An 18,524-nucleotide genomic window follows, 5' to 3' on the forward strand; every position below is an offset into this window, starting at 1 on the left:
CAGCCTGGTGTTGAACACTTCCAGGGATGGGGCATCTACCACTCCTCTGGACAACCCGTTCCAATGTTTCACCACCCTCATTGTAAAAAATTTCTTCCTTATATCTAGCCTAAAACTACCCTCTTTTAGTTTAAAACCATTACCCCTTGTCCTATTTAACAGGCCCTGATAAAAAATTTGTCCCCATCTTTCCTGTAGGCCCCCTTTAAGTACTGGAAAGCCACTACAAGGTCTCCCCAGAGCCTTCTCTTCTCCAGACCGAACAACGCCAACTCTCTCAGCCTGTCTTTGTAGGAGAGGAGCTCCAGCCCTCTGATATCTTTGTGGCCCTCCTCCTCTGGACCTGCTCCAACAGGTCCAAAGATGGGCAAAGACAGCACGGCCTGGGCGCACTTGTCCTCCCCTCTGACAAAGTGAAGGGGCAGCACAGGTCTGCCACACAGGCAGCTGCTGCCACCAGACAGCAACCCCATCCCACCAGGGAAACAGAAATAACGAGTAAGCATGCACTGGGACTGGAAATACTGCTCAGGGAGGATGAGAAAGTCCCATCACCACCAAACTAAGCCTTCAGGTCTTAGAAGGAAACTCCCAAGAGGCAGGTCCTGGCTCTGTCGAAAGAAGAGACAGGGAGAGAGGGAATGAAAGACCAAAGTGTTTCCTCCTCAAAACACTCTCAGCTCCCAGGCCTAATTATACAGGATCAACAATCCTAACCATAACTACTGGCAGCCTCTCTATGTGCAAGTGTCCAACCAACCTCAAAAATGTGTCTTTAGCACTCACACAATGTTCACAGACAAAAATCAGTTTAATTAGATAGTTCATAATTTGTTCTGAAAGCAAGAATTAAGATGTCTGTATGGTCTTAAAACTAGTCAAACTACTATTCTTTTTTATTTAAACATCACTAGTAGATTGTCCCAGTTTGAAGTTTCCTACTCCCAGTAGTAAAACTAATTAAACCTTTTGGGAAAGTTGTGTGCTCATTCTTATGCATTGCTATTAAAATTTTTTATTGCAGATAGTTGGGCTCCAACACCATTCCACTGAATCCAGTCAGAAGGAATTTATTTTGATTTTGTCTGGCTTGTTTTATTCTTAGCAGATGGTGCAAACCCATGTGTTGATGAGTACATGCCACAGGAGAGCATCTGATATGATACAGCCGGCCCCAAACTACAGCGATGTCTATGCTGAGGACTTCCGTGCCCGCCACCACTCAGGACCACGCTTCTCAGCATGGTGTGTTAGCTCAGATGGGCTTTCAAAAACTGTACTACTGCTACCTAAAAATGGCTTTGAGAAAGTACCTTAGGCATCTCTATGCAGTAACGTAAGCACCCTCAAAGTCAGTGTTTCTCAAATTAATTTTTACTGTGCCACACACACAGCTCAAGTGGACAAGAAGTGACACAGTTTTGATAACTATAAATGAATGTAGTTTTGCATAAGCAAATCAACAAGTAATTTGCATGAAATCTGATTCAACAGCCATGCATGTTACGTGCATGTGCAGGTAACAACTTTCCCAAGGCACCTTTTTCTCCCTCCTTTGTCAGTGAGACTCCCGGTGGCCTCCCTATCTCTGACTTTGTTTGAAATATGTCCCCTGATAACCTAAAGAGAAGTACATATGAAGGGCTTAGAGCTATTTATAGAAAAGTCTGTGCGACTGAAAACATTGCAGTTTTCATGTGGTGGGTACACGCATCGCTTATGAACTGCAACCGGAAAACTGTTGCCTCCCTGTTTAGCGATTCCAGTCAGCATTTGCAAAGCAAGATAGAGGGAGCCAAAGAAAGAAGCAGACATAAGGACAAAATGCAAACAAACTGAAAATTTACCAACCACTTGTATTCAGAAACCAGAGGGGGGTGAGTACAATAAAGATTCATCTCTATCTGCATTTTAAACTGCTGGAAATGGGCATGCAAAGTGGATTAGCAAGATCACACCAATATTCTTCGGTACGGGTTTTGTACAAGCCCCTGAGAACAGGCATAATCTCTCATAATTACTGCATGTGCCATTGTCACATTAAATAACAGCCTTGCCGCAAAATGTTTAGAAGTCTACTGCCCATCAATTCTTCCAACTGGGCACTGGGTGCAACTGTCAACAGACCCAGAAATATTGCAAGCAAAGTTCACGTTCAGATGCTGATCTGCAAATCCCATGTGAACTGGTTTCACTGCTGTGCTTTATTTGAAATGAAAATAAATGAGTTACAGCAGGAGCAATGATTTAAATCTTCTTATTAATAGAGTAAAATCCCTCCCTCTTCTTATGCCTTCCTACAAACAACCAACCCTCAGGTCAGTTTTAAGTTCTACTGGCCAGAAACGTTAACAGAAGATGACTCAAAACTCTCTTCTCAGACTCAGATTCAACTCTGATTTAGATACCTGCTGCCCACAATTACATGGTTCAAGGTCTTGCTCAATGAGACCAGAAGAAAAACCAAAGAATGGTGAAAGGCAAAGATGATGTGTTCAGGTTTGCCTCCCTTCTGCCTTGGGTTTGAACTGCTGGAAGGAGATTTTGAGAAGAGATACCAGGTCAGGTACAGCTGTGTGAGGTTGGCAGGCATGGAACAAAGTATGTTTTGTAGTTGTCAGCAAAGAACTGGCAACAGAAAATGACAAGAGAAGTTGAGATCAGCATACAGCAGAATAAAAAGGGAAAAGAATTGCCTTTTACTATAAATCCCAAAGCTATTTATTACACATGCATCGTCATAGATATGATATTTGTCCCCAGGTGAGACCTACTAATCTTATAAATATGTTTTAGTTAAAGTCAGTTCCCTAAACACTCAGCCTTTCCTATCATCATTCTGTGAACAACAACATTCCATGTTTCATAATGTCCTCGGACAACACACACGTTGAATATATTTTCAAGAGCAGAAAAAGAGCTGACACCGGGACTCTGCACAGTCACACTCAGATATGAGACATGCTATGAAGTAACCAAGCCACAGTGAACAAAGAGGCTTTTCCTTAATTTAAAACTTAAGGAAGCGAACAGAGGCTATAACAGCAACTTCATCCTTGTTCTGTAGCATCCCTCCGGAAAAACTGAAGATGAAGGTGAATTGGTCATGAAAAAAAGCAGGTGGTGCAGCCAGCTCTTGAGAAGACAGAAAAATGTACTATTTTATTGTTCTAAATGAGTATTTTTAAATCAATATATTTAAACTAGCACATCTTTCTTTAAACCAGCTGGTGCGAGACACCAGTGGTGACAAGATACAGAATTAGCTGAAACTCAAGCCTGATTCACTCTGGCACCTCTCGTGCTCCATTACAACTTTTAAATCAAGACAAGAAGCTTGTGTAACAGGAAGTTTGTATCCACTTATCCTTATCTCCTTTCTCCACTGGTGTGACTTTAGAACACTTAGCCCCTAATTTATAGGGTAATATCAATAAACAAACAAATAGAATAACTGCCCCCTGAGGAGAAAGGAAAGAAAGGGGTCAAAATCTTTTCTGCTTTTAAAATATTCCTTTGCATTTCCATGCTGTTGGTTTGATGGTAGAGACATTTTGAACATAAATACAACATAGGTTCCTTTACCAATTAATTTGGGATACAGACAAGGCATAGGATTCATACTTACTGCTTACTGTCACTGTACGCACTAAAACCCCCAGAAATCACAGCAAACTTAACTATTTCTAACTGGCTCTCCAAATGACTTTCTCCTTGATGTCATCATGTGTGAGAGAAACATTGGTGAAAGAGGAAACAAACAAAAACAAAACACTGATGAAAAGTGGGGACTCAGGGATTTTACGGGTTTTTTCCCTGCGTACATGTTTCTGAAGCATATCAAGTTGGAGTCTCAAGATGGGGAAACATATTAAGAACAGAACAGCAAAGCTTCAAAGGAAAAATGCTACTGTATGAAGCTGACAAGTGAAAGGCGACACAACTCGTACCAAATTTTCCCTTCTGTGGAAAACTGTATTGGGAATCTCTGGTAATAGGAAGTTATAGGAGAAATAAGTACTTTGTACCGCTGCCTGGATGCAATGCTAATGCACAGCACTGGGTTCTGGAATTTGCAGCCAAGTTGGGACATTGATATAGGAACTATTAATTTATCTCAATGCATTGTCAAGCTCATCATGATGCTTTGTTTCCAGTGCTATCTATTTTACCAGTAGCTGTCAGCAAACTCTTCTACGACGGCTGCATCAGGCCATGCAATGTCATAGCCATAAGGATGCAACTCCTCGGTAGAAGTCAGCCGAAATGTGATTTACACAGGAAGCTTAACCGTGAGCCGCATAAAAACACAGAGTAAAGAGAACATAGTACCTGGGCCCTCATTTTGCTAAAACCGCAGTATCACAAAAAGGCTTGCAAGATCGCCTTGAGATTCCTACGAAACTTTGTCCTGGCACGGGTAAGAGCATTTCTTTTTCTCAGCGAGGCAGCGGGCACGCAGACCTGCCTCTATCCAGCCGCGGGACGGGGGCTACCGGCCCCAGCCCCGGCTCCGGTCCCTGCCGGAGCGGAGGAGGTGGTGCCGGTGGCCGAGCGCCGGCCGCCGCGCTCGGGACTCCCGCCGGGGCTGGCTGAGGCGCCCAGGTGTCAGCGGGAACCCCGGGGCCGCTGCCTGCCTCCTGCCTGCAACTTGCCGGAGACTTTTCTCCGCTTATTGGACTTTTTTTTTTTTTAAAAAAAAAAAAAGAGAAAAAAAAGTCCTAATTAACGAAAGATTAAGAAAGCCGTAGTATACATTTACCGTAAGGCCGGTTACCACTTTAATCTCGCAGCTACTCAGACACGGGGATAAACCCGGCGAGGATTAACCAGGTCAACTATATACAGCCCCGAGAGCAGCTCAGGCTCCCGCGGAGCGACGAGGCGAGGACGGCGAGGACCACCCCCCCACACCACCCCAGCACCCCACCGCTGCTCCCCGGGGCGGGACGGAGCCCCCCGGGGGGGGCCGTGCATGCCAGACCCCCTCCCCGCCCGCCCCCCGCACTCACCCAGCTTCTCTGCCCGCAGCCAGAGCGGGGCCGAGGCTCCGAGCAGAAGCGATAGCAGCAGCGAGGGGGCGGCCCGCACCCCCCCGGCGGGGCCCATGGCTCCGGCTCTCGGCGGGGCGGGCAAGGCACAACTTCCCCACTTCCCTCCTGTTCCTTTCTCTTCCTCTCCTCTTCCTCCTCCTCCTCTTCCTCGCTGGGGCGGCTCCGAGGCCAGCCCGCGCTCCCGCCGAGGGTGGCGGCCGCCCCCCGGCATCCTTCCCCCCCGCAGGTGTTTCTGCGGAGGCGGAGAAGGGGCCGTTCGGGGCTGCCGCCGGCAGCCGGGCTGCAGCGCTGCCGCCTCCCGCCTTCCCAGCCCGGGGCTGGGGGTGGAGAAAGGAAACGGGAGAAAGGGAAGCGCCGCCGTTCCCATTGGGCTGCAGCACGGGGTATCTCCTCCTCCTCCTCCTCCTCTTGCCGCGGACCGAGGGGCCGGCTCGGACCCGCCGTCCCCTCCGCTCCCCTTCTCGGGTGCTGCTGCTCCCTCCCGCCGCTGCTCTGGGGGTGCTGCACTGGGGCCGGGGGGTCCCCGGTGTTGGGGGGCTCCCCGCTGCGCTGCGGGCCGGGAGGTGACCCCAAACCCGCGCAGTCCCTGAGCATCGCCTGCGAGCAACCGAAGTTGGCAGGCCATATATATGCATATATATATATATACATACACATATACGTACATACATACATATTTTTAAGCAAACAGGATTATTTTGCCGTTTGCAGGCTAATTCCCAGGCGGCGCCCCCGCTGACACAGCGAGAAGGGGCGCGGTGGGGTGGGGGGAAGCCGCGGGGTACCTGCGCGGGGGCGGACACGAGTGGGGCCGGACGCTCCAGTTCGCCCCGTCCGGCCCCTGCAACCGAGCTGGCGTGGTCCTAGGGCTTCCCCTCCCTGTAACCCGCTCCTGGGGTGGTATCTCCTCGCAGTGGTGCAAAATGCATGTTTAACGTGAGCAAGCTCACGTTCTGTGCGTTACAGTTCTATGCTGATTAACTATGGATTTTTATAAAGGGTGCTCTGGGCAGCTCTCTGTGCCGGTGTGACAACCTCAGCTGACAGGCTCTGGAGAAGACCTGTGGCACAAGGGGGACGGACGCAGGTGCTCGGTTAGGAAACGGCTGCAGTGCCAGCAGCCGCAGGAGACTTGCACATTAAACAGGCCCCAGCGGTTGGCCTTTTAAAAGTATGCCAGAGAATTCAAAGTAGCCTGTCTGACCCTGTACAGCCTGTACAGGGATGGGTTGCTATGAGGCGGGTGGATTCACACCGCTGGCAGGTCAGAAAAACTGCACTGCTATGCTAAACTGAAGCACATAATTAACTTACATGTTCTAGAGGCAACTGATAATTCTTCGATTTTATAGTATTTTAGAAAAAAAGTCAGGTTTAGTACACGTCTATTCTAATTAAGCTCTTGATTTGTGAGTGTTAATGCCTGTTTTTTAACTTTTCAGACACCATATGTGATCAGGCATATTTTTTACCGTGTACCCGGTACATTGCATTCTTGGTTTATGTATTTAGCGCAGGTTTTTAATAGTTGAGACTTACCCTTTCTTTGCAAAGGAGAGTTTGAAATCTAGACTAAAACATTAGACGTGGTGTAAGGCAGAGTGAACATTCGTTACCGCAGCAGTTTAGCTGTCAGACTAATCCTCGCTGGACCTCGTCAGCGAATGCCAGCGTCCTTCTGGCTGAAGGGGGTTGTGGTGGGTCACTTGCTTCAATAATCTGAAGGCTGAGAGACTTTTAAAGAGGGGTATGTCCATGCAAATAGAAGTGGGCTGTTATTGTGTTTGTCTCGCTGATTGTCAGGAATGAATCCGTACAAATGAGGGTGATTATGGAGGGGAAGGGGCAAGAAAGTAAAACTCTGCAAGAGCCTCGAGACTGGGTTTAAAAAGAACACAGAATTGGTAAAAATATTGTAGTCATAGAAAACAGCTTCTCCTATAACCAATACTGGTTCAAAACCTACAAATGAGACGCAACGTAAATGAAAACACGAGGGAGATTAATACATAGGGCAATACAGATGTTGCAAAACATGTATCACTTGTGAAAGAGTTGCAGTTGTTGAAAAGCAATGTAACAACATAAGAGCGTACATAGTTTTGTAGCAGTTTCGGAGGGCAGCTAAAACCAGTCAGTCATAGACGGGTTGGTACTGGGAATTGTACTGATTTGTATTCCATCAACTGGGGTCTAAAATATATTCCTTAATAATAGGGCAGGTTTTAGTTATATTTGTTAAGGCCATGATAAACAACGGCGGAAAAGTCCTGCAAGTCAATCCCAAGTAACTTTATGGAGGCAGTGCTGCAATACACTGAGTCTGGTGATCTTGGGCAATTTAACAAGCAAAAACCTCTGCCATGGTGCTTGCAGATAACATTGCTAGTGCTGAGCTCTCAGCAGAACCTGGGTGGCTGGTAGCTGGTACAGGTAAATTAGCAGTCTTGGAAGGTCAAAACAGTTTTTGTCTACCACACGCATTTAGGAAGCTCCTAAGGACGAGGAAAGCGGGTTGGCAAGCACAGGGAAAGGAAGCTCTCCTTCTCCTGGGTGTTAGAGGCTTGGCAATGCCCTCTGGGACAGATAGCTAGAGAATAATTCCCTTCACAGTTACTTTTATTCCAATGATTTGTAGTAAAATGATAAGTCACGCCCTTGCGACCAGGGCTGTAAAATATCTGGGAGTGGTATTTGTTTTCCTTTTGTGATAGGTGAAGGAGTTTACTGTACAGGAAGGTTGCTTTTTCAATCTTCTCACTGCCCTGGGCTCAGCAGGAGCTGGTTGCTCATCCAAGGCCATATGTTTCCCATTGCAAATGTCTATAATGTTCAGATGGAAGCTCCACCTCTTCCAGAAGGTGTTGGAAGCATGGGTTTCCTATTGACTTCAGTAGGATAATGAATAACGCAATCAGTGCAGTAGTTTCTCTATTATTTATTTTGCTATTAAATTCACATTACTTTATCATGCCCTCTCCCTGTCAGTTTTCAATATGCTGTAGGCAAGGAACATACTGTCAGCTTCCAAGATTAAATAATCATTAAGATGAATGAAGTAGTCTATAGCTCTCAAAGCTCTTATTCAAGGACTTGTGTAACCCCTGTCACATTGCTACACTAGTTCATGTGTACTTTTCCAAATTTCCCTTTGTAAGGAGGAGAGTTAAAGTTAAAACCAACTTTTAAATGAATACAGTTTTGAAGGCAAGGACTTTGAGTCAAGGCAAAAGATTAATTCAGAAAGAAGGCATACATTGAGCCTGACTAATAACTCATGGGGATGTCACAAAATGTGAGCTTCACAACATCAAAACTCCCTGGCAGACTGCTTCTCACAGCTTAATGCAGCTGATTTTAGTCATTAGCACTGACTTAATTGCAAAGAGAGAGGATTCACCCAAGGATGTAAACAGGTTACTTTTTAGCATGAGCACGTGCCCTTCCTTTACAGTTAAGTGTTCAAAGCATACCAGTTAGGAGTATTTTGTGTGTTTAACGCAAATGGTATTAACTGAGTCACCTACAACTAGAAAATATATCTCATCTAGTATTCCTATATGGATACCTTTACTGTGCAGCCACCTGCGAATGCGAAGTTATGTTTTTACTCCAAGGATGTCTGGCCTCAGGATGAACATCAAGACAGGACTTCAGGACAAAATCAGCTCAAAACAGCTTAGAAGGTGGTTGGTCAGTATGGCTAGTGCAGCCTATAGCACCATGGATTTACCTTCTTACCTGTACTTGTTATATACTGTTACATACTTGTACATAGCACGCAATGAATGAGCTGCTTCTAAGCAGACCTAAAGTGTCTAATGAGCCCTTGCCTGCCTTGTGGGGTGTTAAGCTGGTAGTTTGTCCGAGGGAAGGGGCAGAGGAGGAAGGAAAAACACACTAGAGAGTTTACCTAAGCTTATCTTGCAAGCTTGACACTGTATACATACTCTCTTTCAAAAGCATCTTGTTTAGTACATTTGTCCTAAAAAGAAAAAAAAGCAACTAAACCCCTAATTTATACAAAGAGGTTTACGTTTCATCTTATTGGAGGAGCTTTGCTTTTGTGCCGCTAACAGGAAAGTTCCTGCTCTTCAGAAGTTGTAAGCACTTTCTTTGCCGATTGTGTAGAAGAAGGGGGAGGAATCTAAGGCACAATGAAGTGGAGAGGACCCGAGGTCACAAATGACAAAGTGCAAGAACAATTCTAGACATTGAGAGGTATGTTAATCTTGTCATTTAGCAGAAGGATAGCTTGCAGATTGAGTGTTTTTTTTAACGGGGTCTTTATACACGGGCCAGGTTTTGCATTTTCATTGATGCAAAGCAAATGGTATAACAGATAAAGCTGAGAACAAAATGCTCTGGTTGCTGATTTCTGTGTATTCAGGTACTGTGTTCTCCCAGAAGTGTGTGTGGTGGTTATATAAAAATCAGAAAATGAAACATATGAAGTGAAAGCCTGAGATGTGTCTAGATTCAGCATTTGTATATGACATGCAAAGAGCCCGCCTTCTGAAAAATGGTTAGGCTACAGCAAAGTCGGTGCTGCTGCAAGGCTGTGGCATGGCTTAGAAAGTCTAGCATTGAGACACACCTGAATTATTCTCTATATGTAGAGTATTTAATGGAAATGGAATACCATGCTGTGTTTGTATCGTTGGAAGGCGAAGGCCATGCCCACAGAGCAGCAAAGACAATTCAGCCTGCATAACACCACCCTCTATTAAGGTTTGCATACCATTAAACCAGCTGGAGATGGACTGACCTCCAGGACTCCTCTGGGTTTCTGGATATTCACCTAACTACTGCTGCAAAAAAGGTCTTCTCCATTCATAGCAGACTGCGGAACTGGACTCTCCTTGTCAGAGCCAGCCTTGATTGTGGTGATGCTCACGTTAGCAACCTCCATCCTCGCTTACTGTAAGCATCCCTCTCCAGGTGTGAAAACGCACAGCAGTGAAGGATTTAGTAAAATAACATTTCCACTTTTCAAGTAGTTCTGAGCAAGTAACTAAGAGGATTTCATGACTGAGTAAAGAGCCTTTCCTTACTTTAAGGGAAACACGAGTCAAAAAAATCAAACAGAAAAAACACCCCTTCAGATAGAAGAAGCAGTTTGACTTGCACCGGCACAGGTCGCTGCCCACACCCATACGGATGAGTTGGAACCATAAAACTGGCATTATGCAATTACACTGGTAGCAAAAATCCCCAGGAGGGAGAGACCATAAATATTCTTAGAACTTAAGAACATGGAAGAAGAAATTGCGGGCAATAAATTTGGGCAATGATCTCCGGGAGAGAAAACCAAACTGCATCAGACTTCAAGACTTTTGTCTTTTCTTTTCAGCAGCAGAGAGGGAGAGGTCTTGTCTGGGAGGGAGCGGTAGCAGGGCCCTTACCAGTGCTGGCAGGGGATGCCTATGGGATAATTGGATGCTAAGGAGGATATGCAGCCTCATTCACTACAACAGCAGCAGTTGGGTGTAACTCTAATGAGAGCCATATAGGGGATGAATGTGCACTTTTCATCACTTTAATTACTGTAACCTATCCAATCATGTCACCTATTATGATGTAATTATGAGATCAAGCTGAAGACTAATCATTTGTCCCACTGCCACATATTTTGCAGTTTCTCACAGCTGCTTGGTAGTCTTAGGTCATAATTTGTCTTACTTTCAAGCAAAATGAAATAAAGTTGCTAATCATCCAGATTTTGAAGATAATCAACCAGACGTGCCATGCTGCTGCCTTAAATTCTGTCAAGAAATATGGGTCAGAATGCTCCTTTTCATTTAAACATATTGTTTTAGGGTTGTCTTGAAAAATATTGTGATCTAAAGATTCATGACACTCTCTGTCAAAACAGAGCCTACTATTCTATAACTGACTAGTTGGCAGCATCCTTGATCAATTTGTCAGTGACAAAGCTCTCATTGCTTTTTATAGGTGTTCTTTAAGATTTTTCCTGTTTCTGTAAGGTATTAGCCCTCATACATTTGAAAGATAACAACTTTTCCACCTTAATATATAGGCAGTATGTAATTTTTAACTGTAGCATGGGTTTTTTTGAGGGGAAGATCACAGCTGAATTTGCAGAGTCTGCATTTTTTTCCATGAGAAACAAGTAGTCTTAATCATTTACTCATGTTTATGAGACTGCATCCAAGTAGGAGCTAAGAAATTACTTGTGCAAAATATGAAGCAATCCCGTGGTCACTTCCAGGAATAACCAATTACGTTTGAATCACATGCCTTTTTAATAAAGACAGCAATCAGTCTAGTTATATTCTTCCAAAAAAAGTATGGAGTAATGGGAGGTGAACGCAAGTAAGATGAGTTTACTCATTTCTAACACTTACCCTCATATGTACTAGAGAGGGCAGTTTACATACCATTTTATTGATCACTATACCCCTGGCTATACAAGTTGGAGCTTAGAAAGCCGAAAGCAAATAGAAGTGTGAGCTGAGTGACTGCCTGATTTAACAGAAATCATCCATTTTACACCAGATCTAGCCCTTCTTCCTAATTTCAAGTGTTTGTACCAGGTTGCAGTTTTCTTTCAGGTTGTGATACGAGCTCAGGCAGAAAGCCTCAGGGGTTAAAAAGTAAGTCCAAAGATGGCCTTCTTTCCCTTCAGTTGATTTCTTTGAGGAGAGAGGGATAGGAATCGTGCTTGTTAATTTAGTAATTAGCGATGTGTGGGACTGTACTCCCTCCCCGCTCTGTGCTCACTTCAGGCCCTATGGAAGTCTGCACTCCTCAGGAGCTTCACAGAAGTAAGCCAGTTCTGCACAGTGGAAGCATGGCTCATAAATCTGCAGTAATCATTACGTGCAGAGAAAAAGCTTCTTGTGCAACTTTTCCACATAGCACTGGGGCACTACACCAGTGAATTACAAGGTCAAATTCTTGTAATTCATAACTGTCACAGCTGTGGATTACAACTGTATATATAGTTGGAGGGTTCACTGTCAATTGCTTTTAAGGCCAGGCTATTTATTAAATGTAAAAAACTGATCAAATATCATCTGTCTTTGCAAAGACCCTTGTGCCTTTTTTAAATAATTAAAAAAAATATGGGGTCGAGTTTGAATATTTTCTCATATTTTAATTACAGGATTCAATGTATTATTGTGCCTGTGTATGAAAGAAAAAAAATATTAAAGCCTACCTTAGGTGCCTTGTCAAAGGTACCTGGATAACAGAAAGTAAACGTAGCAGGCTGGTGAACCCTCAAATCAGTTTTAGATGTTCATTGTTCATAATATAATAAATGATCAATAAATGAAAATTTTTATCACTTAAAGTTAGGTTTATGTGGACAGTATAATTTCTCAAATATTCCTTCCCAAAGTAAGAATTTTTGGCATCCGTCTATGTCTTTTAATTAAAGATAATATATTCTTAGTTATGCTAGACATGCACACTGGTGGTTGTTCTTGGCCCTGAGGTTCATAAATGGTCCTAAAGGCCTTCTTCAAAATGTGATATATGCAGTTGAGACCTAGTTAGGTCTGCCTCCTAGACTTAAATCCAGTCTATATTTTATTTTTTTCCTCGTTATTCAGTATGCCATTTGTCCACCAAAATCGTATCTGATTTACCTCCTTCCCATGAGCAAGGTGGTGTTTTAGGTGCAGGGTGGTGGGGTCCACCTGACTGCCTATGTGGATTCATCCTGGTAATTCACCTCCTGTGGGCAGCTCACCTGTGCCGGTGGCAGACGTTACGGCCAGGGCCAGGCTTTCACTGGGTGAGCAGCTCGGCTGCCTAATCTTCATTTCTAGCTGTTGCTGCCTGGGCATGTTGAGTTTCACTCTAAAGGCTCTGCAGTAGGTATGTTTTCTTACCTGTTTCATACCCATTTGTCCACAGCAGCTAAAAAAGTTTGAGTGAATGCATGTGGCTTCATCTGAAGACATTCCTTCAGTGGATGAACAGTGCTGAGCAGCTAGGAACAAGAAAACCTTCAGCTGGCACGGACAACCCTGGCAGAGAATACACCTGTGTGTGACCAAAGTCCCTGCAACAATCCCCACTACCCACCCACAATTCCTCATGTGCCCAGAGAAACAGGCAGCTTTACAGAGGAGACACCGTGGGGTGGCTCGGCTTAGTGCGGTATGAAAGGATGCAGGGTACACACCCAGAACCCCAAACGGTGAGCATGGTGCTGGTACAGTTGGCCACAGCTAAGGCTGTGCTGGTGACAGCTCAAACCAGGGCAAATCTAACCCTGGTAATAATTACCTGGTGTAATCCTGCAGTGGAAACACATACCTCTTGTCTCTAGAGAGGACCTGAATCCCTGCAGCTTCTGACTTTCTCACACAGCATCCTACTTATCCAGGAATTATGAGGACTCAGTACCTTTTCAGGGGTTACTGTAATCTTTTAGGCTCAGACTTCTGCTGTCTACATTTGAATACTGTACCACTTATGCATTTTTAGGTATTTGACCTACTGTTTCAAAAGAGATTAGCACGCTATATTAATCAATCATCAGGATTCACACTAGCACTGTTGAACTGTTTTCTGACTGACTGTGGCTTTTACTTGTAAAAGAGAGAGATCAAATGGATTTTGAATCATTCTTATAGCATTATTATGTTCCTTTCCCACAGTCCCACCAGTATGCCCTCATTACTAGGGATTTAGAGAGGCAAAGCCATTGAAAAATGATGGCCAAATACCCTGTGTCATACTATCCACTCCTATCACTGCCAAGGTGGTGAATAATGACTTCTCAATTTGCCAGTTCAGCCACTTACTAAACAAGCAGGAGCAAGCAGCCCGGCTGCTCTTCAGCCTCCTCTCAGCTACAAACCACTGTTAGAGCATTTGTAGGTCATCCCACATTGGTTTCCTCTAGTTGCAGAGAATGGCTGTGGAGGACCGTGAACTTTCACTTACTTCCTCACATCTTAAAACCAGTGTTTTTTCTTGATGAGTCTTGTTCTACGTTAGTGTCCCAGGGATATTTTTTGTTGTTTTGATCTGCGGAATTACATTAATGTAATAAAATAGCAAACATTGGTGCAAAAGAATAAAATCCAGCATGACAGAGACACCACAATCAGAAAATAGTGATAATATTTGCAGACAGCTGTTCTACCAAGCGAGGGCTAACTTGTTGCTACACAAGAGAAATATTTATAGCTATTTTATTTCACTGATCTTAAAGAAATACACATATAGACAATTTCTTATATGTATTTTCTTTATCTGAGAACCATGTGCAAAAAGCAGTAAACTATTTTGATTAGCACACAGACATTAAAATGTATGTGCCCAGGCACTCCTTCTGGACCTGGAAACTCTTCTGCCAAAGGAAGCAGTCCTGCTTGGGCAGAGTCTCTGCCTTCAGCTTGGTTCTTGGGCCTAATCTAAAGCACCCTGAAGTTGCCGGGGGAGCCTGTGCTGACAGCAGCGCCTGTACTTCCCAGGTTCTGATGGATCTTGCTGTAGCGTTTCAAGATATTGCTGTACCCATAGCTCTCTGCTCTGCTCAACTTCTGCAGCTTGCGTGTGCCTGCACCTCAACTGTTCAGCCTTCACTTAAATTGCTATTAGGGTGGCTATCCACCAGTACAGTGGACTGTGAACACGAGTGTCTGCAGGGGTTGAAGGATATGGTCTCTCCTGCAGTCTCTGCTGTGGATTACTGCAAAAGGGGACATTAGCCTGTTTCACAGAATAGACTTTCTCTGGTGTGCAATTTAGTCCATATCCCAAACATTGCTGGAAAAGGAAAAAAAAAAAAGCATCTTCTCAGAAATAGTTACTACAATATCAGTTGTTTTAAAATAAGTAATTATGATACATCTGTTTTGATCTTGAGATTTTCTCTTTCTAGTGCATTCCTTTCTTCTTTGAGCTCCACTGACTCCTTTCAGCCTTAGAAGAGGGGTGGGTGTGTGTGTGCTTGTGTCTGTGCATATAAGTAATACTGAAAAAAAAATATACTTTTCATAAGCAAACTTATATCTGTAATCTTGGGAGTATAAACATATGAACCAGTATGACACCTCTTGTTTAATGCTTCTCCTCTCTTATCCTGCTTTACCTTGAGGTAGTATTTGTCATTACAGCTCAAGCATGTCATTGTTTTGCAAATCTTTTGGGAGTCCAGATGTGCTCACAATTAAAGGCCAACTCTTATTATTTGTATTATCATAATGCTGAGAGAGGTCACTGCTCTATTGTGCAAGATCACATTCAAACACATCAGGAGCAGCAGACCCCCACTCCCCAGGCTTCTCTCTATTAAGGGACAATGATGTATCCTCAGACCTAAATTTAGTTAACAATAGCAGCTTTAGAGTGGAGGTTCAAACCAGCCGGGTCACAGAGTCCCTTTCTCGGCCTTACTTCCCCTCTTCCTGGTGCTCACCTGATGTTGTGTTGAGCCAATTCAACTTGCTGAGCCAGCAGAACATTTTCTTGACAGCAAGGTGAATGGCTTTCTGCTGTGTTGGGGACCCGAATTAGCTCAGTAGAGGATCAAAAAGCACCAGAGCTGGTGCAAGGGGGAATGACCACACTGCTAGGGCAGGGCAAGGCAGGGGAGACTGAGGTCTGGGAATTTGGTGGGAGGGAAAAGGTGGGTAAAACGCCAGGTCTGCTCTCTTTCACAGAGGAATAAATCCTCTCAGCCTCGGTGTGCACCCTCACCATTAGTGTTCAGTTGTAGCTCTGTGTGCACACCTGCCTCCTTGCTCGGGCATCTGCCTGACTTCTTGGTAAAGAAAACTTCCTCAGGAAGGAAACTTTTCTCAGCCATCAGGAAACTTCCTCAGCCAAGGAAAAGGAAAAGCTGGTTGGACACCATGTGGGCCTGACAGCATGTCAGTGCCAGCATGAGGGGCAGCATGCACACAGCTGGGAGCAGGTAACACTTAGGCTGTTTTAAAGCATTGTAATTAATTTAAAATCAATGCATCTAAATGTAGGTGACTGCTGTTGCAGTCAATGGAGATGTCAGGCATGGTTCAGTGGCCTAAATAGAGGCGCCTGCTGCCTTTTGAGCTGCTTGTACACTCCCCCTGCCTCCCAGCTGCTGGTACAGAAGGACAGGAGTCTCCAATTGCTCTGGGGTCACACCTGCCTGCCCGGGCCTTGAGGGAGCCCTGGCTGTCCCTGCCCAGCCCCAAAGGGCTCACCTCCTGGCCACGGCCCAGGACCACGTGTCAGACCCCTGGGACCACCAGCCTCTGCCCCAGCAACGCTGCAGCAAGGCCGGCCTCCAGCTCCCACAGCCCTGCCCTGCCTGTCTGCAGGCCCTGCTGAGCCATGGGCCTGTGTCCCAGCCTGTCCTCAGCCCGTCCCCGACCCCAGGGAGGTGCTCGGTGCTGGGGGTGGGACTGCCCTGGTGCCCCTGGCTGCCCTGCTCCTGGCTGGGGGTGGGACAGGCCCTTTCTGCCAGGCCCTGTCACGGCTGGGCCCTGGCTCTCCGGTGCACAGATGACACCAGCCCAGGGTGAACCTCTGGGATACCCTAAACCAGCACGAGTGTCACCAGTGACCTGTGTTTAGACAATGTGACCAAGCCCCAGGTGTCTCCAGAGCCAAGGACCACGGGCACAGCCATGGAGTTCGGCACTGGACGCCTCTCGGTAGGGCTCAATCTGAATTTGGGGGCTGTGGAGGCGTGCTCAGGCCTTCCCCTCTGCCCAGTGGAGCGACAAGCTGAGGAAAGGCCACACCTTAAATCATGATGGCTGTTGGTACTCCAAAGAGGTTTGAAACCCTTAGAGGACAACATTTTAAGAATCCACTGGGCTGCCTGTGTTGTTGGCACATGTAAGCAAGTTGAGACAAAATGTTGCCTTTCCCACTAACACAGGTGGAAATGATGTGCTGGGTTACCATCCCCAGGACTTCTCATGTCGGTAGTCCCAACTAACTGTGGTCTTCCCAGGGGATGTCTCCCTGTCCCTCAAACAAGAAGGGATCAGATGTATCTCCATCTGTTTGCAACAAGCCTGAGTTTGCCTGTTGGAGGCTCAGAAACATTTTAGAGAACTTGTTTAAAATTGTTATTTTTTTTCTACTATGAGAAGCTTTGCTCTTGCTTGTGTCAAGAAAGGGAACTACTTGTTCCTGTGGACCAGTGGCAGTGCCTGTATCCAGGGGCACTGGCCAGCCAAGAAGAGGAGGACAGGAACTTCTCAGGGAGAGAGACTGAAACTCCAGCTATTTACCAAAAGGTTAGTGAGCAGTACACCCAAAAAACACTCCAGCAACACACTTTCACAAGCAGGTGATTGAAATGGTCAAATCCAGCCCCTGCTAACTCCTGCCCCACATGGTGGGCACTGTTGCTTCTCTGGCTGTCACAAACTCCATGCAGATGGGCTCTCTTCTGGATTGCCAGGTGAGCAATTTCTTTTTATGCAACTACTGGGAGAATAAATGTTCAGGTATTTTGGAATACCATGGAAACCAGGAGGTGTTAGAGGTAAAGCCTTTTATGGGAGATGTTTATGCAGGCTGAGCTGTTCTGAAGATCTCTACAAAGATCATGTAATCTACATTACTGCTTCTGCTCCTTTTGTCTTTTTCACCTAATCTTGGCTTTATATTTTCTTATATGCTAATCTAGATGCTCAGAGTGATATGTCACTCCTTCTGCAGTATGCAATCTCCTTTCCTTCTGTTCCTCTCTAAAAACCATTGCAAATCTTTTCCATGCAGTCCTTTTCAGACATGCTGCATCGGGCCATTTTACACTTACACTGTTGCCCTGTCTGCCACTTGTGTATGTTGAAATCTAGTTTTCTTCAAATTTTAGACGGCACATTTGATTAGTATCAATCAGAAGGTACCTAATAGATATTATATTTGAACAAATCACTAAAGAGCTTTGCAAATACCTTGCCAACCTATCCTCTTTAAAGCAATACAAAAAGCAGTGCAAGCTTTATCTACTTAACAGCAAGGCTTTTATTGTTACTTTGTGCTAGTTCTTTTTCTCTTCTCCCCTGATGTCATGTAGGATGATTACACAAATGTAGTTTAGTAAGTCCTGATATAGCCTTTGCTTTTTTTTTTTTTTTTTTAGGTTTGAGTTTATTAGCAGCATATTTATAGATCCTTATTAACCTTTAGCATTCCTGATATTTTCTGTCCTGGTCTAGCTTTTGCATCTCTTCCTATTGTTAATCTCTACTAGCTCAAATTTACCTAGTCTGAAATCCATCATTGTACATCGTTTAATGAGACATTTCTCCAGTCATAATTACAGCAGATCAATAGAAACAAATCCCTGTCTCCTGAATGGTTTAGCTAAGTATCTCATGCATGACTGTCTTTCCAATTTGATCCAGTTTAACAGTCTGCTTCTCCCCCCTCCCCAACCCCAATTCTTTAATCTGCAGAGATAGATATAAATCTTGAGCCAGACTCCAGGGGGTTTCTCTTGTACGGTCTTCCCTCTGTTTGTGCAAAGCACGCCCT

General features: G+C 44.9%; 1 protein-coding gene across 1 annotated transcript in view; it reads right to left on the reverse strand.

The window, feature by feature from the left end:
- The window catches only part of DCBLD1 (discoidin, CUB and LCCL domain containing 1), a 49,762-nt gene extending 44,341 nt beyond the window's left edge, over positions 1 to 5,421 (reverse strand). The window contains 3 exon segments of the mRNA XM_054194925.1: positions 5,013 to 5,274; positions 5,276 to 5,328; positions 5,331 to 5,421. Coding sequence (XP_054050900.1) covers positions 5,013 to 5,274; positions 5,276 to 5,328; positions 5,331 to 5,421 — 406 coding nt within the window.
- Between the last annotated feature and the right edge of the window lie 13,103 nt (positions 5,422 to 18,524).

This window comes from Rissa tridactyla, chromosome 3 (genome assembly GCF_028500815.1).
Source record: "Rissa tridactyla isolate bRisTri1 chromosome 3, bRisTri1.patW.cur.20221130, whole genome shotgun sequence".
Taxonomy (NCBI): Eukaryota; Metazoa; Chordata; class Aves; order Charadriiformes; family Laridae; genus Rissa; species Rissa tridactyla.